This window comes from Corythoichthys intestinalis, chromosome 19, assembly GCF_030265065.1.
Source record: "Corythoichthys intestinalis isolate RoL2023-P3 chromosome 19, ASM3026506v1, whole genome shotgun sequence".
NCBI lineage: Eukaryota > Metazoa > Chordata > Actinopteri > Syngnathiformes > Syngnathidae > Corythoichthys > Corythoichthys intestinalis.
This window is the reverse complement of record NC_080413.1, coordinates 32229535-32249958: the sequence shown is the minus strand read 5'-3', so window position 1 is coordinate 32249958 and position 20424 is coordinate 32229535. Positions and strand designations below refer to the sequence as shown.

Here is a 20424-nt window from a genome sequence, read left to right as displayed (position 1 = left end):
AGAGCTGGGAATCTTTGGGCACCTAACGATTCGATTACGATTCAGAGGCTCCGATTCGATTATAAAACGATTATTGATGCACCCCCCCTCCTTTTTTTTTTTGTTTTAAATGTTTTGTACATTAGTTCCAAAATTGTTCAAAAATACTCTCAGGCTAAACCAAACTACTATTTCAGTATCAAGTTATCATATAGCAGTAAAAAAATATACAAAAATAACAGTAAATAAAAAACTCTAGTCCCCATTCTATATCAGCAGCTTTAAACTACATTCAATTATTTTAATGTTGTGAATCAACCGTTAAAGTTGTTAAAATTGCTCCCGTCATTCCATAATTTCCCTTTTGTCTACTTTCGACATGTGAAAGTTTTAAAACTATTTTAAAGATAGATTCAAATCAATATTTTACCGATTTAGGAGTATTTTAGATAAAAAGTTAATTAGGTTTGCTTGGAAGGTTCGCTACAACAGCCTTGCAGGGAAGTGTACTGCTTTAAGATGGCGGCCGTTTACTACGCCCGCATCTAGCTTTTTGTAGCTGTGCTGCTAACGCTACCGTATCTAAATTACATCTAGTCCTATATAAATGATATCTACCGTAATATTATGTCGATGTACTTTATAGCAGCTTTTCGGCAGCAGTCAGGTATGTTGTTTTGTTTTTTTTATCTCGTGGCATGAGTTGAGCTAGAGCCGTGAGTTGAGCACTGGCATTACCCGAGGGACCAGGTAATGAGAAGCATGATGTTTAGCTCCTCTCGCTCCCTTCCTCATTGTCCCAAAGACCACGCGGCGCGCTGAGTGTGTTGTACTTCCGCTTTACTTTGCATATTTCAATAATCGGAATTTGGATGTTTGTGAATCGTTCTCGAATCTTCCACGGCCGAATCGCGAATAATCTAAGAATCGGAAATTTTGCACACCTCTAGTAAACACTGTCATGAACGTTTCCCACCAGCTACAAGAGTTGACTCCAGCCTGTTTTAGTGTGTCTCGCGTCATTTTAATTTTATTTAGAATATTTATTTTTTTCTATTGTTACATTGTAACATTATACTTATGTTCCAATGTGCTAATATGTTTTGAAAAAGAAAAATCCTGTTCAATGGTAAAAAGTTTTTTTTCCACGCAGATATCTCAAAGTAACACATATGACAATACCGTGAAACCGTGATACCGTCAGAATCAGAAAAGCCCGCCGGTCTCATCAGACCATAGGACATGGTTCCAGTAATCCATGTGCTTTGTTGACATGTGTTCAGCAAACTGTTTGCGGGCTTTCTTGTGTACCGTCTTCAGAAGAGGCTTCCTCCTGGGGTGACAGCCATGCACACCAATTTGATGTAGAGTGCGGTGTATGGTCCGAGCACTAACAGGCTAACTCCCCACCTCTTCAATCTCTGCTGCAATGCTGACAGCACACCTATAGTGAGTCACATGACATTTTGGAGGGAAAATGACAAGCAGTGCTCAATTTGGATATTTGGGCATGTACATATTTACTAAGGGGTGTACTCATTTTTGTTGCCAGGGGTTTAGATATTAATGGCTATATTTTGAGTTATTTTGAGGGGAGCTCGTCGCCATGGTCGCACAGCAAGAAGGTGAACACTACAACAGGTGTTGTGCCGAAAAATAGCCGCCCCGCGGGAAATGTCCCCCCTGACGGGAGCGCCCACACGGAAACGACTTTCTTTTACTGTGAATATGGATTTTTTTATTCTGCTTGAACTAATAAATGTCATACCTGTGTGACGACATGGTGAGGCTGTCCGACTCGGATGCAGCCCACCACCACAAATTAAAAAAATCCTAGGGTAAACCCTGATACAAGAAGTTCAATCATTTATCGACAGCTCAAATCGACAAGAAATCAATTGTCAGATTAGTCGTCTAGTCTGAATTGATTGGTTGTTTCAAGATCTTCAAATTGTTCAAATTCTTGGAAATTAAATGACCTGACCTGGTTAATGGGTTCAGCAGCAACTAGTTTAAAACAAAAAATGATGTACTTGTAAATCAAGGTTCTAATATTTTGTCAAAGGACACACCATGCATTGGGGATTGCTTTTGTATTGAATAATGATCATAAAACAACTATGGACACAAATAGAAAAACTGGTGTGATGTTTTTGGTTGGCCTAGAGTTGACCTTTAATGGAAAGAAGCAGACTTTATAAATGTAGATAGACGTGAGAATAAAGAAAGTGAGTGGGCAGCCACTAATTGCATGGTATTATCTATGGGCTGCTGTGGGAGCTGGTGGGAGTAGCAGACGTGGACGAGTGGAAGGAATGGAAAAAGACCACGAAGGGGGAATGACGCCGTGTCCCTTTAGGTCCCCTTGTGGACTGTTTGGGACAATAATGATGGGGTGTGTGGGTGTGGTGTTGATACCCCTCAACCCCCATGTACTGAGTCTCAGCCTTCCCCCACCTTGATCTTACTATTCTATGTCAATGGACTCAAGAGAGAGTTGCACTTCTTTTTCCAGGCACATCCCTTGCTGGCTGGTCCTGCCTGACAATGTGTATGCGTATGCACATGTGTGAGAAAGACACATGTTTGGCAGCATGAAGACAAGCGTTTTCATCTTGGCTGTAGTGTACATCCATGAGGTCCTGCCTGTTTTCTACTCTTATGACTGAGGAAAAGGACAATGCAGCCACTCCATAAAGTAAAAGCTCTTGGGGTTCAATAATTACAACACCATCCCATCTCTTCATCCACCAAACAGACTTTACTAAGCGTCTAGTTGCAAATTTAAATGTCGTGGTTCAGCAGAGCAATGATATTCTGGCTGTTTTCCCCTGGGTAATTATTGAAGTGGATGGTGATGTCAATATCCTGGGATAAGCAGTGGCCCCATCCTTTCTTTGGAAGGGCACCATCTTAGTCTTTTTAAGCCATTAATTACATTAGTGTTTAAAAATATAGATACATATTATATAAAAATCAGTAGAATAAAGTTATGCTTCATATATATATATATATATATATATATATATATATATATATATATATATATATATATATATATATATATATATATATATTCCAATATTGTCCCAACTCAAAAAAATCCGATACTTATATCAAACCGATACAGGTACAGTATATGCGGTCATGGTTGAGACACCACTGAATGGTTTGATAATGATAAATGTAACATCTTCAAGGTTTTCCCAAATACACATTCTGTGAGAAATAACAGAAAAACTAACTGAAGGTATGGAAAAAGTGCCTATATTTCACCACTCTACTTATTGTTGAAATCAAAAAAGTGCAAACATGAGTTTTTTGGATTAAGTGCAAAGTGCCAAAAAGGCACTTATTCTTCCTTCAGTTTGTGTGTGGGTACGCAAATCGACAGATTGTGAACAAATCAGTCAATTTGAATCAATTTGAATAGCAAGTAGCAGAATAGCAGCTTGCAAGCAATGAAGTAATGTAACCACATTTTACCACAAATGCAAACAAAACGAAATACACACATCAACAATATACTACACAACCCTCAACAATTTAAAACGAAGAATATAACTTACAAGCGATGCTTGTATAAGGCACACAAAAAATGGTGAGATGGCAAGAACTGCTATGGTAAATTGGCTGCAGACGTTACCTCACCCATTTAGCTCTCTTCACAATGAGCTTGCATCAACACATGATGACGTCAGCATAAAGTGCCAAAACTTAGCAAAAGTAATTACACCTAAGCGCCAACAGGGGGCAAAAAAAACACATAAGAAACACAGGCAGGCAAAAGGTGGACATGACAACACTGCCATATGCATATTGGCCCAAAACCTATATTGAAAACCGATGTGGATACTATCCGATATCATTCTAAAATGCTTTTATCATATCTGACAACTCTAATAAGTACATTCACGACACAACGTAACATTCATAAGTACAGGGAGCCATTTAGAAATATTCACAGCAGAGTTTCCCGTAGGATTTTTTGAAGCTGTGGTGGTGGGCTGCATCGGAGTCGGACAGCCTCACCATGTAATGCCACGGCGAAATTGCAGCATATCATGACAAATGAGATTTTTTTTTTTTTTAAACATTTATTTCCCAAGAAGAACCATAACAAATATCTATTTGAAATATTTCATTAGCCGGGCTAATGTCGTAGCGCTTAGCTACGGTATATGTAGGTAAAATGCGTAGCTGATTACAGCTACATTACCCTACATAATAATACAACTTTTTCTCGTAGCAATAGATCGACTTACATTTCGTAGTTCTTCTTTTTCCTTTTGTTTGGCCCTAATACGTACTACGTTACCACAACAATAATAATCTTTCTTTTAACGGACCCATTTCAAGGAGTAGGGACAAATTCTAATAGCCGTGTAAAGACTTACTAGTTTCGGTGAGAAGGTGAATAGTTTGTTGTTGTTGTTCGTGAACTACATTTCCACACAAACGCACATCGAGGTACCATTAACTTGGCAAGGAGAGGTATGGGAGTCATTTTTCGAGTGTCCCAGAGCTCGCGAAACTTGAAAAAAAGCGCATTTATCAAGGTTTCGTCAGCCGTGATTGTGTATATCCATCCGCTGAAGCAGCCTGATTGCACAGAAGTACAGCTGTCCCTCTGCTATTGGTTGTGTTGTTGACGTTAACGTGGCAGTGCTCTAAAAATAAAGCAAGGCTCTATTTTGGGCGCCGTCTCTCGGCGCAAATTCATTCAAACCTCCAGTCCAAAACGGCAGTCCACCACTCACTTTTGCCAAAAAGTCTGATCCAAAATACTGTAATGCCCCGGATAGCGGAAGGAGAGGAGTCTGTATTGGCTTACCGACTTTAATTTGGCAATAATTAAAAAGAAAAACAATAACAAAATACAGCGGGCTGTCGCGATATGCGACCGCAATCTCTCGCTATCTCGCCTGTTCTCCTATTCTTCCTACTCGCTTCCCCCTACGTCACAGCTCCCCAGTCCGATAGTCTCTTAAGGGGGCCACGCGTAGTTACGGACATTACAATAGTAAATGAATAGGTTGCCGCTGAACCCTTCACAGTAGGCTGCCGCTAGTTTCAATCGGCCTTTATAAAAATTTTTTTTAAAATCTCATTTGCAAGGCGTGGCGGCTTTTATTTTGGTGTGGCGGGGCGCCACAATCTGTTCTGTGTAGGGGAAACCCTGAATAGATAGTCATCCAACAATATAAAGTAACCAATGTTTAGTTGTACAGTTATGATATAGTGATAATTGTGATGACGATGCAGGCCTGATGCAATATAAAGTGACAAGTAGTGGGATACTTTGGCGAGTTTAGAAAGGGATGGATAGCCTTCGGGCCATAGGTTTATAATCTGTGTGACAAGACTTAATACAAAATGTCCCTTAGTGAATCATTTCGAAGGATACCATTCAATGACCTCGCATATCAGTTCTACACCAAATGTATCTTTTGTTGGCATGAGATGACACAATAAAACCTAGGTGCAAAAGTAACAAGCCTTTTTGGTTGCCCACAGGCCAACTCCCATGAGAGGCGTGTTAGGCAAATGAAAAGTGCGTGCGTGTGTACGTGTATTCAGAGGTCACTGATGTGTGTGGCCTCACAGAGGGGCCTGACAAATGTTTCTATAGCAGCCCAACTCGCCATTGCTTAGTGCTGCCTAGCACCACATCTGTCTAGTGTGGGTTTTTGTGTGCTTGTATGGGGGAGAGCAAAAGGCCTATTCTGCCAGAATTAGAGGAGATGTGGGGGTTGATACTGAGGAGGGTTTTCTGTGTGTGGACAGATAGAGGGATATCTGTGCTGATGACTGTTGGGTATCGTTCCAGTCCTAAATTAATTAAATGCCCTATGTCCAGTGTGATGGCAATCCTTTTTGAGTTGAATCTTAACTACTGTGAAGGTTGGCCTGTATGTAGGATGGCAGGTGTTTTCTGATTCACTAGAACCCGACGTTTCATTATTGATCCGAACCATTTGTCACTTCTTGGCTCACTGACTTTTAAAACTGAAAAAAAAAAAAAAAATTGAAAGGATCATTGTTCCCACAACAAATACACATGTGCAATTATATATTGTACTGTATTTGTATGGCTTAATGCAGCTCAGCAACCCTCTGTCAGAGAAGCAGGAAATACATCTTGGTCATTCTTCACAAAATGTGCCTTAATATGGTTCCGAAAATACGTAGGGATCCCTCCCATTATAATTTGAAGCCATTTATACTTGTACAATCACTTGAGTTTGACTGCCTTCATTCAGTTTAGTCCATCATAAAGGCAGTGGAAAGACTCCTTTCCTCTTTAGCACTATAGAGATAAGTGGGGGTGGAGGAAGCACGAAGTGGGCTGTTACTTGCATAACAAAGCACAGTGTAACGTCACATCTACACCGATTTCGAGTCTGCATGTTTGCAGAGCGCTAAGATGTTTTAATCAAATCATATCCCATATACAGTGCTGGCCAAAAGTATTGACAACCCTGCAATTCTGTCAGATAATGTTCAATTTCTCCCAGAAAATGATTGCAATTACAAATGCTTTGGTAGTAATATCTTCATTTATTTTGCTTGCAATGAGAAAACATAAAAGAGAATGAAAAAAAATATAATTATTTTACACAAAACTCCAAAAATGGGCCGGACAAAAGTATTGGCAGACTTTGAAAAATCATGTGATAATTCTTTAATATGTAAAAAGGCATCAACGTACAGTTTACAGGAAAATAAACCAGGCCTTCAAAGAAAAGAACACGGTCCCCACAGTCAAAAATGGCAGAGGTTCCCTGATGTTTTGGGGTTGCTTTGCTGCCTCTGGCACTGGACATTTTGACCGTGTGCATGGCATTATGAAGTCTGAAGACTACCAACAAATTTTGCAGCATAATGTAGGGCCCAGTGTGAGAAGGAGGAGTCTCCCTCAGAGGTCATGTTTCTTCCAGCAGGACAATGACACAAAACACACTTCAAAAAGCACTATAAAATGGTTTGAGTGAAAGCACTGGAGACTTCTAAAGTGGCCAGCAATGAGTCCAGACCTGAATCCCATAGAACACCTATGGATAAATCTGAAAATGGCTGTTTGAAGAAGGCACCCTTCAAACCTCAGAGACATGGAGCAGTTGGCCAAAGAAGAATGGTCTAAAATTCCAGCAGAGCATTTTAAGAATCTCATTGATGGATACCAGAAGCGGTTGTTCGCAGTTATTTTGCCTAAAGGTTGTGCTACCAAGTATAAGGCTGAGGGTTCCAATACGTTTTGGACTTTTGTGTAAAATGATAATGATTAAAAAAATTTTTTCATCCTCCTTTGTGTTTTTTTTTTTTTCATTGCAAGCAAAATAAATGAAGATGTAACTACCAAAGCATTTGTAATTGCAATCATTTACTGGGAGAAATTGAGCATGATCGGACAGAATTACATGGGTGCCAATACTTTTGGCCAGCACTGTACATAGATGGCAATCTTTATCCATGTCCCACATTTGGTTTGACTTATCTTATGTGTACAAACAATACGAATTCCACAAGAGGTCAATTTAGCTTCGGTCCTGTAAAATACAGTACTTGTTTTAGTTCCTCCCTTGAGTCAAGTGTTACCAAAGGTCACACAGTCAGAACAATTGCTTGCCTAAATCCATGTGGGACATCCTTGTCTATGCAGCTTCCAGTGTGTGTGTGCGAGAGGGAGAGAGAGACAGTGAGTGTGTGTTTATTGTCAGGCTGCAACCAGATGGCCCTCCCAGATGGATGGTGTGTCTTAGAAGAGCTTACCTCCCTCTATTCTAGTCTTGGTGCTGCTCTTTAAAACCGCAGGAGTCTTGTGACACACTTGCCCAATTAACTGGACTAACCAGCCTAGTATTAGCTTAGCACTCACTGTAGGCCTTGTAAAGTGTGGAAGATACGGTGTGCTGTGTGCATGTGCCAATGCGCTCATGCATAGCTGGAGGCGTCTGTGTAGCAGCCTTCACTATTGGGCTCTAAATGTCATTTGGGGGTAACTCAGAAAATATGAAGTTGCACATAGTCTGCTTTTACTGTCAAAGTATTTATTGGTAGTGTTGTGAAAATGGAGATAGTTATTTTTCCCCCGATCCAAATTGTGACTCTGAAATTTCAGGTGAGCAACCGTTGTTGTCCTAAATTAGTTTTCACCTCTGTTCATAGCAGTTCCACTTGGTGGATAATGTCGATTACAAGGCATAACTTTGAGCCTGACTGGAAGGGGCCATCAAGGAAAACATCAAAACGACAAATGCTTTAACTCCTTTAAGTAATTGTAGGTACAGTAATTAAACTACAAATAGCCAGAAAGATGATGAAATCCGGCCCCTTCTTGTTCCCATGTCGTCATGGTGTTGACAGAGGCAAATCAGCTGAAGCCTGGAGTGAACATTTGTTTGCAATAAAAATTTTGAGAAGAATAACCTCATGAATCTGCATATGCAATGACTGCACGTAAGCGAGTGTATAACAATGTTTCCTGCGCTGGCTTTAATTTTAAGAGCAAAATGCAACAATGTCAATGGCAGTCTGAACTCTGAAGCCCTGGTCACCTGGTACCAAAATGTCCACTGAACAGTAACATGTCCACAGCCTGGTGTTCGGGTACCGTTGCTGTAGGTTACCACAACGTTTGATCGAAAATTCGGGAATTTAGGTGTCATACTTCATTAGCTGCCATTCCATGCACTTGGCAACAATCTATTTCCTTAAAGGTGTGTTAGTCAATCTTTCATATTCTAACATTCTACCACAAAAAGCCAAGCCAAATCACCACTTGTCGAACAAATGCATTAAAAAAAAAACGTTACCTTAATTTTTGGACTATAAGCAGTAGAGGTTGGAATCTTGGGGCACCTAACGCTTCGATTCCGATTCAGAGGCTACGATTTGATTATAAATCGATTATTGATGCCCCCCCTTTAATATTTCCTACCTTAGTTCCAAAATTGTTCAAAAACCCTCTCAGGCTAAACCAAACTACTATTTCAGTATCAAGTTAACAGTTCAAAACAGTAAATAAAATACTCAAGTCCCCATTCTGTATCAGCAGCTTTAAACTACATTCGATTAATATAATGCTGTGAATGAATCAATCAATTGTTAAAGTTGTTAAAATTGCTCCCTTTATTCCATAATTTCCCATCTGTCGACATGTGAAAGTTTTAAAACTGTTTCATCATTTAAAGATTCAAGTCAAGATTTTGCCGATTAAGGAGTATTTTAGATAAAAAGTTAATTAGGTTCGCTACAACAGAGCCTTCCAGAGGAGTCTACTGCTTTAACATGGCGGCTGTTTACTAGCGCTGGCAAGTCTGTCATTTTGCATCTTGTTCTCTATACATGTTCTTACGCTGCTGTCTTGTCTCATTTCGCGTCTAGTTCTCTATACAGGTATATGTGATGTCTACTGTGCGGCCGTATGTTTGTAGCAACTAGCAATTGGGTGTTGTTTGTAGCGGCTGTCGGCTGTAGTCGGGTATCATTGTTGTTTTTTTAAATCTAGTGGCATGAGTTAAACATGGTATTTACTCTCTGTCCGATCCTCATTGCGTCCCAAAGACCGCACTGACTGTTTAAGTTCCGCTTTACCTGGTATAATTAAATAATCGGAATTTGGATGTTTGTGAATCGTTCTCGAATCTTCCACGGCTGAATATCAATCTAAGAATCGGAAATTTCGCACGATTCTAATCAGCCGCTACCCACCAAATTTTGATACGAAAACGGCATTTGTTCACTCTGGAGTATAGGTTGCAGCTGTCCTCACTGTATTATGGGATATTTACCCCAAAAGATATTAATCGGTATCACCTTATTTGACAGCGGCATCATAAGACTGTCATAAAACCCAAATGAACCACCATCCAATTGCTTTGCATCCAATTGGTTCAAAGCTTCATTGCTCCAAGAAGCTTCATTTGGCCATCACTGCTCCCCGGGGGAAGACAGTCAACCTCTGCTGCTCCCTGCTGTCAACACTGATATCATCCAACATGCCTCCTAGCATGCATTGCAGCGCTACAGTTTTTATAAATAACAATCAAAAGTTATGTTCTGTGCTTATTATTTTTTCAGTTACTGTTCCAGTTGTTTCATTAATTGCTAGTTATGGTATTTAGTAACACTTTATTTGGCAATGCTATTGTTATCATTATGACAGTCTTATGACAGTCTTTTGACGCCGCTGTCAAATAAAGTGTTACCCATTAACCCAAATAAGGATTCAAAATGAGGGGAAAAAAGCAGCGTCTTATAGTCTGAAAATTAAGGTAATTCAGGTAAGTAGGCCTACTTGAGTTGGTGCAAAGAAAGGACAAATAAACATTGAGGTGGCTTATTTGCTGTAGTAGTGACTTCTGTCCTGCATTCCAATTAATCTTGTTGACAGTCTGTAACAATATTATAAAACTGCCATCAGTTGTAAGGTCACAAAAAATGCATATTGAGCTTTTGACCTAGTCCTCTGTGTAAAACCTGGAAGCAATGCTAGCAGACTACGATATGAATACTTAAATGCTCATTTTAGAGTTGGACTTAAAGTAATTTCATGCATCAATCTTTTATTTAGAGGACTTTTTTAAAATGCCCCATCAATTGACTGTTTGCTCTCTCAATCTTTTATTCAGGGATTTAAAGCCCAACAATGTTCTATTGGATAGGAATGGCCATATCCGCTTGGCTGACTTTGGTTCCTGTCTCAAACTCATGGAGGATGGAATGGTATGCATTTTGCTAATTATGTTGTTCATGTTTAAGCCGCTGCAATCCGATTGCATGCTCTACTTCTATTTGGCTAAAGTTGTGAGCATGTTCGGTACCCTACACCCAAACCCTACACCACAGGTACAGTAGGTCGCCTACTCGTTGGGGTGCTGAAGTTGTTGTGTCCTTTCTAATAATTACATTTCCATTAATATTTAATTCTAAATTGGAGTAAAAATTTGAAGCAAAACCAAGAAATGCAGTAGATTTGTGGAATGTAGTCCAATTGTCCTGGGATGGAATAACAATTCAGCGCCAATACCAAGCAACTCCCATGAACAGTGCTTATACAACTAAATATTAGCTTAGTGTTTCACAAGAAAAGAAAATATTCGAGCATTTATACAGTAAACATTGGGAATTTAGGGAGAATCGCTGACACTTCTACACAAGCGTAATATTCATCGATACATTTTTCTTCATTTTTATTTGAAACAGACTGTAGTTTTCCCAAAGCAGCCGCATATGTGGAAATAAAAGCAAATGTAATATTTTTGACTTTTAGTCATGTTTTAGAACGACTTCATTTGGGACTTCTAGTTACTAACATGTTGCTTTTTGTAGGTCCAGTCATCTGTGACTGTGGGGACCCCAGATTATATTTCCCCAGAGGTCCTCACGGCCATGGAGGATGGGCAGGGCAGGTTTGGACCCGAGTGTGATTGGTGGTCCATGGGAGTCTGTATGTATGAGATGCTGTCTGGAGAGACTCCCTTCTATGCAGAGTCTCTTGTGGACACATATGCCAAAATCATGAACCACAGGGTGAGCTTCATTGTCTGGACACTGCTTTAACCTTTAATTCTTCTCAACAGTATAGTGTTTAACACAAACATGTCTTTAAAGGAGCGATTCCAGTTCCCACAAAAGTTAATGGATAGTGTTACAGAGGACGCAAAGGACCTAATACGTCAACTCATTTGCAGTCGAGAGTACCGTTTAGGACAGAATGGAATTGAAGACTTTAAGAACCATCCATTTTTTTCAGGTACGAGCAATTACTATCATTCCTCAGTAGCTTTAACTAAACAATATCCTGCCAGGTGTAGAGCAGAAATACAGTGGGGCAAATAAGTATTTAGTCAACCACCAATTGTGCAAGTTCTCCTACTTGAAAAGATTAGAGGGGCCTGTAATTGTCAACATGGGTAAACCTCAACCATGAGAGAAAGAACGCGGAAAAAAAAAAACCAGAAAATCACATTGTTTGATTTTTAAAGAATTTATTTGCAAATCATGGTGGAAAATAAGTATTTGGTCAATACCAAAAGTTCATCTCAATACTTTGTTATGTACCCTTTGTTGGCGATAGGCCAAACGTTTTCTGTAACTCTTCACTCTTCGCTTGATGTAAAGAAATCAACTGTGGGAGGAATTATTAGAAAATGGAAGACATACAAGACCACTGTTAATCTTCCTCGATCTGGGGCTCCATGCAAATCTCACCCCGCGGCGTCAAAATGATAACAAGAATGGTGAGTAAAAATCCCAGAACCACACGGGGGGACCTAGTGAATGACCTACAGAGAGCTGTGACCACAGTAACATAGGCTACTATCAGTAAAACAATGCGCCGCCAGTGACTCAAATCCTTCACTGCCAGACGTGTCCCCCTGCTGAAGCCAGTACACGTCCAGGCCCGTCTGCGGTTCGCTATAGAGCATTTGGATGATCCAGAAGAGGACTGGGAGAATGTGTTATGGTCAGATGAAACCAAAATAGAACTTTTTGGTAGAAACACAGGTTCTCGTGTTTGGAGGAGAAAGAATACTCAATTGCACCATACCCACTGTGAAGCATGGGGGTTGAAACATCATGCTATGGGGCTGTTTTTCTGCAAAAGGACCAGGACGACTGATTTGTGTAAAGGAAAGAATTAATGGGGCCATGTATCGAGAGATTTTGAGTGAAAATCTCCTTCCATCAGCAAAGGCATTGAAGATGAGACGTAGCTGGGTCTTTCACCATGACAATGGCTTCGTAAGAAGCATTTCAAGGTCCTGGAGTGGCCTAGCCAGTCTCCAGATCTCAACCCCATAGAAAATCTGTGGAGGGAGTTGAAAGTCCGTGTTGCCCAACGACAGCCCCAAAACATCACTGCTCTAGAGGAGATCTGCATGGAGGAATGGGCCAAAATACCAGCAACAGTGTGTGAAAAGCTTGTGAAGAGTTACAGAAACCATTTGGCCTCCGTTATTGCCGACAAAGGGTGCATAACAAAGTATTGAGATGAACTTTTGGTATTGACCAAATACTTATTTTCCACCATGATTTGCAAATAAATTCTTTAACAATCCAACAATGTCATTTTCTGGGTTTTTTTTCCATTCTGTCTCTCATGGTTGAGATTTACCCATGTTGACAATTACAGGCCTCTCTAATATTTTCAAGTGGGAGAACTTGCACAATTAGTGGTTGACTAAATACTTATTTGCCCCACTATAGATCACAATGTATTTCTCGGAAAGATATATTCCTGCATTGTTGAGTGTAGTACAGTCATAATTGCCACATTTTAATGTTTCAATGTTTCAAGTTTCATTGGTTATCTGTGACCTTAATGTACAGACATCGACTGGGACAATATCCGATCGTGTGAAGCCCCTCACATCCCCGAGGTCAGCAGTCCAACAGATACATCTAACTTTGATGTGGACGATGACTGTCCTAAGAACCCAGTAAGTGTGCAGCTGTCTGATAAGCCTCTCTCAAGAACTTGCTAAATAAGTCAGCAGCCGTGCGGCCCAGTGGTAGAGTAGTTGTCTTCTAACCCAAAGTTTGTAGGTTCAAGCCCCTGCCCCGGTGACCATGTCGAAATATCCTTGAGCAAGTAGCCTATGTTCTGATGGTAGGTCATCAGTAGGTGACCGAGGTAGCAATGTCAAAGTGCTTTGAGTGCCTTGAAGGTTTAAAGGTGCTATGCATGTGAAAGGCCATTTACCAATAGTCTGTCAAGATAAGAAATCGTACCACTTGATGACCCCGTTTTTTGGCCTTCTGTCACAACATTTGTTTTTGTTTTTTCGATAGGAGACCATGCCTCCTCCTTCTCACACTGCCTTTTCTGGCCATCACTTGCCCTTTGTCGGTTTCACCTACACCAGTAAATGGTAAGTTAAGTTTTATTTAAAACCATGTGCCGGTATGATATTCTGACTTTATGATAACCTTAAGCCAAACCCTTTTCCATTGAAAAGGATTTTTGTTTTTCAAAACATTAGCAAATTGGGACATAAGTATAATGTTTGGTTAAAATTAGGGGTGTCAAACGATTAAAATTTTTAATCGAGTTAATTACAGCTTAAAAATTAATCAATCGTAATTAATCGCAGTTAATCGCAATTCAAACCATCTATAAAATATGCCATATTTTTCTGTAAATTATTGTTGGAATGGAAAGATAAGACACAATATGGTTATATACATTCAACATACGGTACATAAGTACTGTATTTCTTTATTATAACAATAAATCAACAAGATGGCATTACCATTATTAACATTCTGTTAAAGCGATCCATGGATAGAAAGACTTGTAGTTCATGTAAAGACAAGTTATAGAAATTTTATATCAAAACCCCTCTTCATGCATTCGTTTTAATAAAATTTGTAAAATTTTCAATCAAAAAATAAACGAGTAGCCCGCCATTGTTGATGTCAATAATTACTTACACAATGCTCATGGGTGCTAAAGCCTATAAAATCCGTCGCACCCAAGCGCCAGCAGAGGGCGGCAAATCTCTGAAAAACACAACAAGTACACCTTTCACTATGCTCTCATTTTAATCCGTTTGAGCGGGGCATTTGTGCGTTAATTGCGTCAAATATTTTAACGGGATTAATTAAAAAAATTAATTACCGCTCGTTAACGTGATAATTTTGATAGCCCTTGTTAAAATATTTTAAAAAATAAATAGATAAATAAAATTAAAATAAACACGGTCCTTTAGGTCAGTGTTTTTCAACCTTTTTTGACTCACGGCACATTTTTACATTGGAAAATATCTCACGGCACACTGCAAACAAAATGTTCCAAAATTATTTTCTGTATAGTATATTTATAATATAAATTATAAAATCATTTCTCAGTATGTACACTTACTCAGTGTGAAACTTGAGCCTGTTTAGATGAACACAAAGTCGATATCCTTATTCTTCAACAGCTCTCAGTCTTTCTCTGTTTTTATTTATTTATTTTTTTATAGCAGTTAGGCTTGAAAAAGCTCAGAATTATCAGACAGGGGGACATGAGCAATGTCTTTACCCACATCAGGGCCGAGGATCTTGCAGACTATGGCTTTGCAGGCAGGTAGTATTAATGTCCCTGTGACGCTGTGGGACTTTTTGGATTTAGCAACAAGGTAACTGGATTTACCTTAGTAGTTTTTATCAAAAAAGTTGCCTGTTTCTCTGTGTTTCACGAAGGTGAACCAAATAGTCCATCGAGTCATTTTGAAGTAATGGTGTCGGGTGTTTCGTTTGGAGATGACGTTTAGGAGAGCTGCTCGTGTCACGTTCAAGAACTGCTCTGATTTCTAGCCGTCAGCCATTTTGCTGACCTTGACAATGTGTTGGAATAAAAAACAGGGGGAGGATTGACGGTCGTCACATATGGATAAAATAGAAAGGACACTTTCGAGTACATCGACACATGACGAGTCTAACCAAATAATGTGCAGTAGACGTGCTGGGGTCAACATTAGCCACGTTTACACTCTGACTTTTATTCATACCGATTCAAATAATTCCGAATGGAAATTTCACATCAGCTGTTTACATGTCACTTCATCTATTCCGATCCAGCGTTTACATGTGACTGCCTTTATTCCGAAAGGACGTTTGACAACTGCCGTCTGACATGAGCAGATTAATCAAAACAAAGCATCACGTTGCAAAACATGGAGATCGATCGTCAGATCAGCTGCTGTTTTAACTTTTTGAGTGGAAACAAAACTTCAGAATGACACGCCGTTCATTTAAAAAGTTGTGTGGGTGCGCTGTGCGTGTGCTTGGAAGCCATGTTGCAAGTGACGTTACTTACGTCACCAAGTGACGTCACCACGTCAGTACGGAGCATGTGCAGAAAGAACGCAACCAGACACCATTCCGCTTCCCCGTTTACATGATATAATTTTACTTCTAATCGGTTTGGGAAAAGGAATATTCCACCCCTGTGAAACGGAATGAAATTCCATTCGGTTTGGGCCTGTTCATTCCGAATGACGTGTTTATATGGAACACATTTATTCGGTTTGAACAAATATTCCGATTGTAATTGGAATATTTGGCTCCATGTAAACGTGGCAATTGTCGCGGACAACAAGCTGAGCAAATCTGAGCAGTTTTTGTACGCGACACGAGCATTACTGCGCTCATCTGCACACGACCGAGAAGTTTCAACCTACTCCTTCCTATCGCAACTCTGCCTGACGACACAAAAAGAGATTGTAATAGCTTCTAATGGGTAAATAGAAAAGAGAGGAGTCGGTGATGACTTTCCTACTTTATTGTGGCAAAAATGGAAAATAATAAACAAAATAACAGCGGCATCCACAACATGCAACCGCTAACTACGCTCTCACGCCGTTCTCCCTCCCTTCTTGCTTGCTTCCCCCTACGTCACCACTCTGCAGTCTAGTGGCCCCTTCAACGGCCCGCAGTTTTGGACATTACAATATTTTACATATACAGTGCCTTGCAAAAGTATTCGGCCCCCTTGAATCTTGCAACCTTTCGCCACATTTCAGGCTTCAAACATAAAGATATGAAATTTAATTTTTTTGTCAAGAATCAACAACAAGTGGGACACAATCGTGAAGTGGAACAACATTTATTGGATAATTTAAACTTTTTTAACAAATAAAAAACTGAAAAGTGGGGCGTGCAATATTATTCGGCCCCTTTACTTTCAGTGCAGCAAACTCACTCCAGAAGTTCAGTGAGGATCTCTGAATGATCCAATGTTGTCCTAAATGACCGATGATGATAAATAGAATCCACCTGTGTGTAATCAAGTCTCCGTATAAATGCACCTGCTCTGTGATAGTCTCAGGGTTCTGTTTAAAGTGCAGAGAGCATTATGAAAACCAAGGAACACACCAGGCAGGTCCGAGATACTGTTGTGGAGAAGTTTAAAGCCGGATTTGGATACAAAAAGATTTCCCAAGCTTTAAACATCTCAAGGAGCACTGTGCAAGCCATCATATTGAAATGGAAGGAGCATCAGACCACTGCAAATCTACCAAGACCCGGCCGTCCTTCCAAACTTTCTTCTCAAACAAGGAGAAAACTGATCAGAGATGCAGCCAAGAGTCCCATGATCACTCTGGATGAACTGCAGAGATCTACAGCTGAGGTGGGAGAGTCTGTCCATAGGACAACAATCAGTCGTACACTGCACAAATCTGGCCTTTATGGAAGAGTGGCAAGAAGGAAGCCTTTTCTCAAAGATATCCATAAAAAGTCTCGTTTAAAGTTTGCCACAAGCCACCTGGGAGACACACCAAACATGTGGAAGAAGGTGCTCTGGTCAGATGAAACCAAAATTGAACATTTTGGCCACAATGCAAAATGATATGTTTGGCGTAAAAGCAACACAGCTCATCACCCTGAACACACCATCCCCACTGTCAAACATGGTGGTGGCAGCATCATGGTTTGGGCCTGCTTTTCTTCAGCAGGGACAGGGAAGATGGTTAAAATTGACGGGAAGATGGATGCAGCCAAATACAGGAACATTCTGGAAGAAAACCTGTTGGTATCTGCACAAGACCTGAGACTGGGACGGAGATTTATCTTCCAACAGGACAATGATCCAAAACATAAAGCCAAATCTACAATGGAATGGTTCAAAAATAAACGTATCCAGGTGTTAGAATGGCCAAGTCAAAGTCCAGACCTGAATCCAATCGAGAATCTGTGGAAAGAGCTAAAGACTGCTGTTCACAAACACTCTCCATCCAACCTCACTGAGCTCGACCTGTTTTGCAAGGAAGAATGGGCAAGAATGTCAGTCTCTCGATGTGCAAAACTGATAGAAACATACCCCAAGCGACTTGCAGCTGTAATTGGAGCAAAAGGTGGCGCTACAAAGTATTAACGCAAGGGGGCCGAATAAAATTGCACGCCCCACTTTTCAGTTTTTTATTTGTTAAAAAAGTTGAAATTATCCAATAAATGTTGTTCCACTTCACGATTGTGTCCCACTTGTTGATTCTTGACAAAAAAATTTAATTTCATATCTTTATGTTTGAAGCCTGAAATGTGGCGAAAGGTTGCAAGGTTCAAGGGGGCCGAATACTTTTGCAAGGCACTGTATATAAATGCGATATTAGATAATTTCTGCGGCACACCTGACGATCTCTCACGGCACACTGGTTGAAAAACACTGCTTTAGGTGAGCCTAAACCCACAGCTCAACATTACCATCAGAACAAAAATGATTGAATTATCTTCCGTAAAAAGCACGTGTGTATGACTCATATCACGTTTACATTATATACACACACTCTTAATCAACACAGATAGTTGTCAGAGAGAAAAAACACAATAATTTACCACCTCTAGACACACTAAACACACTGGAATTAACTCTCATAGCTGGTGGGAAACGTTCATGACGGTGTTTACTAACCTTTAATTTTGTAAAAATCATATTGGAGGTATTGCCTCCTCGGCAGCCACTCTCCGCAAATATGTTTTACATGTGGGTTGGCCCTCCTTCTCTAAGCCATGGCCGTCTGTAACTTTGCTGTAGCCGAAGTATTCCCATATCAGCGAATTTGTTTTCTTCGATGGGGGGAAAAAGTTGAGGAGTGTCACCTCCTCCAGCCATTGTGTTGCACAGCTGACTCACTGACACTGAGCAACAACCGCTGGGGGAGGGTTGAGACTTGCAGCTGTAGGCGAGGGGTTTCTCCATTAATTTTTGGGACATAAAAACTAGCTAATACCTTAGGGACGGTATGACGGGAAATGTTTGCGGTTTTGAAAGCTTGACGTTTTCATACCACGGTATACCTTGAAACCAGTATTTGGCATATGCCTATTTAAAACACAAGTTAAAATTAAGTCCATCTAAAATCGGGGGGAAAGCCAGTTAATCTGATGTTCACATTCTCACTTAATTTCTATCCGTGGGAAAGACAGTTATCTTCTGAAGGCTCAATGATAATGTTTTTTCCAATAGTTTTCTCCTTTGTGACGCCTGTCTGTGAAAGGTGCTGTATAAGTAAAGTTGCTTGCTTGCATCCTCCTCTTCCCATACCTCTTTCACTTGATCTTTATACTTCATCTCACTGTCACCAGCCCATCAATCTTGCTTCACTTTTTTATTTCACTCACTCGCTTGCTTTCTCGCTCCAGATAAATAAATCTGGAAAAATTAGCATTGAACAAATATGGATGCTCTGTACTGCTATCAATTCATGCTTTTTTCCCTCAGTGTATTATTCTACCATCAACCATGCAAATGATCATTTCAACACCTTAAGGACAAGATTGTTGTTCACACCAGAGGTGGGGCGGCGGAAAATGCTTGCCAGCCAAATGTGTTCTCATTCTATATCTTGGGGAGCCACACCCTCTGACTCTCATGTGAAAGTCAGACTGTTAAGAGTCACAGGGAACACTTTTAGTACCTGTGATTTCCATGTAACTGATAACTTTGAGGGCTTTATAGAACTAGAACAATAAGTGTGGAACCTACAAAACAGTTTCGCCTCTTTCAACTCGTAGAAGATATTGTCAGATGGCAAATCAGCTAATGTGTTATTAATATTGTTGCACCGATACCATTTTTTGGCCCCGATACGATACCTGGCTGTGCAGTATCGGCCGATAACGATACAACTCCGTTTATATATGGCGGAAAACACTCAGGTGACGAAGTTCCGCTCTGAGACCCCCAATTTGGCCAACTTTCAGAATTGTCCAATACACACCAGTGATACATCATTGGAAAGCTTAAAACCTAAATTTTCTGGGGGAAGAAAAAATTGAACAGGAGGGCATTTAAAAATAAAAATAAAAAAAGTTTTTTTAAACAGCAAAACCCTATCTTCATTATATGTTTGAAGGGGCCAAAGTCTGGGGGAAAAAATAGGCACTTCATATGCATATATTCTTTTATGTTTTTGATTTGTATGGAAGTAATTTGTACAAATCTTCACATTCGGCTTATTCTTTCTTTTTCTCCTCTAAAGCATAATATCTGATCGTGGTTGCCTGCGGCAGCTGTCAGAACTAGCAGATGACGAGGGACAGGAAGAACTGGACAAAGATGTCCAGTGCAGCCTTCAGAACAGCCTTGGCACAGAAGCCTACGAGAGGAGGCTCCACTGCCTGGAACAGGAGAAACAAGAGCTAAACCGCAAAATTCAAGGTGAGAGAGGACTACTCAAACATGTATGCAAAGAATGCTGCATTCATTGGTGTTCACATGTTAAGTATCCTCGATATAATGAATATCCGTTGAAGACTATATTTGACATTTCAGATTTGACTAAGACAGCTCAAGAATGTCAGCAGCCACCTGGTGAAGGCTCTTTGAGTGGAAACAAGGAAGTGGAGCTCAGTAGACTAAAGTCTGAGATTGACCTCCTCAAGAAGCAAGTCACTGGTGGGACTTCATAACTATTATGCTTACGTCAGCCATAGAGAAACGTGCTCATGTGA

At 40.2% G+C, this 20424-nt stretch overlaps 1 protein-coding gene across 5 annotated transcripts in view; it reads left to right on the top strand.

Moving 5' to 3' along the window:
* Window positions 1–20424, top strand: part of cdc42bpab (CDC42 binding protein kinase alpha (DMPK-like) b) — a 175554-nt gene that overhangs the window by 91849 nt on the left and 63281 nt on the right. For all 5 annotated transcript variants that reach the window (XM_057822569.1, XM_057822570.1, XM_057822567.1 and 2 more), the window contains exons 6-12: window positions 10614–10707; window positions 11314–11514; window positions 11596–11737; window positions 13318–13427; window positions 13780–13859; window positions 19953–20131; window positions 20246–20368. In XM_057822569.1, the coding sequence (XP_057678552.1) occupies window positions 10614–10707; window positions 11314–11514; window positions 11596–11737; window positions 13318–13427; window positions 13780–13859; window positions 19953–20131; window positions 20246–20368 (929 nt within the window). The remainder of the gene's footprint in view (window positions 1–10613; window positions 10708–11313; window positions 11515–11595; window positions 11738–13317; window positions 13428–13779; window positions 13860–19952; window positions 20132–20245; window positions 20369–20424) is intronic.